Raw genomic sequence first — 2,837 nt, 5'->3', positions numbered from 1 at the left:
GAGTGTGGGAAAATGAGAAATTATTGGAGAGTGCTGCAGGTGTAGCATTGTCCTCTGGTTTGATCCACGTCTCTGTCAGGGCCATGAGGTTTAGTCTTGAATGACTTGTAATAGAAGTAATAAAATCTGCTTTGTTTACTGCAGACTGACAATTCCAGAGACTAATAGAAAAAGAAAGTAGTGTATTAGCAGACATAGGCAAAGTGCGCAGGTTTTTATTATTGTATGTTGTAAGTAATTATTGTATGATGAATATGCTAATGTAAAAAAGCTCTCTTTATGAATTATGAGTGTGTTAGCTACCATAGCTATAAATAAAGACTTCAGATGTCATAAATGCGGAAATGTTGGGGTAGGTGGATGCAAGGGGGTGTTCTGTCTCCACCAATGTCTATGTGTGTGAGTGTGTGTGTGTGTGTGGGCAGGTTTAAGGACTGTCTGTCAGGTGAGAAGGAGTCCCTGGAGCTGCAGGTGAACAGGTTACAGCTGGAGTTGGATACTGTCAGGAATACTGTGCCTTTCAATCGATCCACAGAATCCTGCAGCAGGTCATTCTTTTATTTTATTTTTTATATATTTTATTTTGTTTTATTTTTATTTTATTTGTTTATTTTTATTTATTTTGCTATTTAAATTTAATTTTATTGTTATTTTAATTTCTACATTCCGCTAAGAAGTTTCTTGATTCCTCACAGGTGGGATGTTGAGGTGACGTCTGACCTCCAGGCTGAGGTGCACCGATGGAAAAGACTGTATGAAGACCTGCTCAAACTCACCACACAGCAGGTACAGGTACCCTGTCTGAATGAGAACACCATGGACTTTTATTGTTTATATATAAAGCCAGTTTTAATGTGTATTTGGTTTTTTTAGGGCCAGTGTGCAGCAGATGGACACCTCAAACCCCCGTGAGGATCCAAACAGAGACGACAGCTTCACATCACAAACTGATTCAAAAGCGATCCATGAAAAACCATTAAACCTGTAGTTAGTTCTCTGGTAATTCTGTTCTTTGGTCTAGTTTCATTTGTTTTGCCGTTTGTACTCTGGTGCTTCAGGGTCACCAGAATTACAATACATTTTATGCAGGATCTAGCCAATCACTGTGTATCGTATGCACCTCCTGGCTGAATTTCTGCTGTATTTCATGCTGTTAGAGGTTGTGAGAGTGTTCAGACACTAGATGGTGATGTTCTACCACTGAGAGTCATCTCAAACACAGCTCGACGTCTGCAGAGCTGGAGATCCTATCCAGTCACCTCTGATCCACCTCGACTCTGTCTGACCTCAGAAATGTGTTTCTCAGCGATCCATGAAACCCAGATACTGCTCTGCTGAAAGCTCTCTGATATGAGCCGTGATGAACCGCACAAAGCCATCCTGAAACCAGACTGGCATCACACACAGTCTCCAATGCACTCTTCCGGCTGTTTACAGGGAAATCTGTCGGCGCTCACATCCGACTTTTAGTGTCACAAATATTTACAACTGTATTAAACTGAGGTTATATCTGCGACATCGTTAATCTAGTCCTCTGCTATTCCTCACTTAGGAGTCACACTTGGCCTTCAAAACCAAAGACAGTAAGCATATTTTTTTAAATAAGTGTACCATATTTTGCTATAATAATATTTAATCTTTAATACTTTGTATTTTGTGGATATTTCATGATATTACAAAATATGCAGCTCTAAATTATGCACCATTTGTTTGTATATAATACAAATAGTAGAAAAAATATATTCATATATTAATAATATTATATATATATTTGTGTGTGTGTGCATATACACTCGAAAAAAAAGCCTGGGTTATTTCAACCCAACTTTGGGTCAAATTTGGACTAACCCAACTTTTGGGTAAAAAATTTAATGTAAAAATTTAACCCAAAAGTTGGGTTAGTCCATATTTGACCCAAAGTTGGGTTGAAACCATGGTTGAAACAACCCAGCATTTTTTTTAGAGTGTAGCCTATATTGTGCAAATAAATTTAGTTAAATTGAATGTTAAAAGTTCATATTGATCATGTTCTATTCTGTAATGTTGATATAAATCATACACGGTCAGAATAAAAAGGTTGCATTTTATGCGTGCAACAGCCTGTCACTGGCAGTCCCTTATGAAGATGAATGATTTTACTAAAGTGACCTATTTCAATTATATATTTGAAGATTTCCATGGTTACCCCTATAGTCATCATATTTTAACCACGTGTAAACAAAAATATAACCTAATAAATTGCAATTAAAGCTTATTGAATGTTAAAATGCGTTTAAAATATAAAGTTAAGTGGATATCATTACCCATTTTACTCTTAGTAATTTACTAATTGAATAAATTTCATAATTTAAAAGTTTGTATTTAGAACTTTGCTGGCCTTTAAAAGTATCGGTATGGTATCGAAAACAAAATAAGTGGTATCGCCCATCCCTACTGCTGCAGTAATTAGCGCCGCGGGCGGTATATGAACTGCGGATGCTACTGATGCAGACGTGCGCATTGCGCAACAATTAACGTAAACCATCTACATATATCTATGTCTAAATATACATTTAGTTTGTCCGTAGTTGCAACCAGCAACGTCGGAAACGAGTTGATCTTTCTTCAGACTTTGTGCCCTTATGCTTGTGTGGACTTAAATTCATAAGCTTCCAGTTTCTAAAAATAAAGAGTTTGGCCAAAATAAATAAATAAATAAAAAATTAATGTTGAGATAACAGGATTGATAGCACGGTGCTTTTAAAGCTAGAAAAAAAATCTTAGCTATAGCTATCCGAAGAATTGCAGGAATGGTAACTTCCTCATTTTCAAAATAGAGCTCTCTCTCTCTCTCTCTC

At 36.6% G+C, this 2,837-nt stretch overlaps 1 protein-coding gene across 5 annotated transcripts in view; it reads left to right on the top strand.

Moving 5' to 3' along the window:
- The window catches only part of LOC107712912 (tropomyosin-1), a 5,067-nt gene extending 3,992 nt beyond the window's left edge, over positions 1–1,075 (top strand). For 3 of the 5 annotated variants that reach the window (XM_016518305.1, XM_016518307.1, XM_016518304.1), the window contains exons 5-7: positions 426–548; positions 696–792; positions 874–1,075. In XM_016518305.1, the coding sequence (XP_016373791.1) occupies positions 426–548; positions 696–792; positions 874–912 (259 nt within the window). In that variant the 3' untranslated portion in view covers positions 913–1,075. The remainder of the gene's footprint in view (positions 1–425; positions 549–695; positions 793–873) is intronic. The other 2 variants (XM_016518308.1, XM_016518306.1) reach the window with 2 other exon arrangements.
- Positions 1,076–2,837: the final 1,762 nt, after the last annotated feature.

Source organism: Sinocyclocheilus rhinocerous, unplaced genomic scaffold, assembly GCF_001515625.1.
Source record: "Sinocyclocheilus rhinocerous isolate Xijiao unplaced genomic scaffold, SAMN03320098_v1.1 scaffold1439, whole genome shotgun sequence".
Classification (NCBI taxonomy): Eukaryota; Metazoa; Chordata; class Actinopteri; order Cypriniformes; family Cyprinidae; genus Sinocyclocheilus; species Sinocyclocheilus rhinocerous.
The sequence above is the reverse complement of the archived record's forward strand: the minus strand, read 5'-3'. Positions and strand labels throughout refer to the sequence as shown.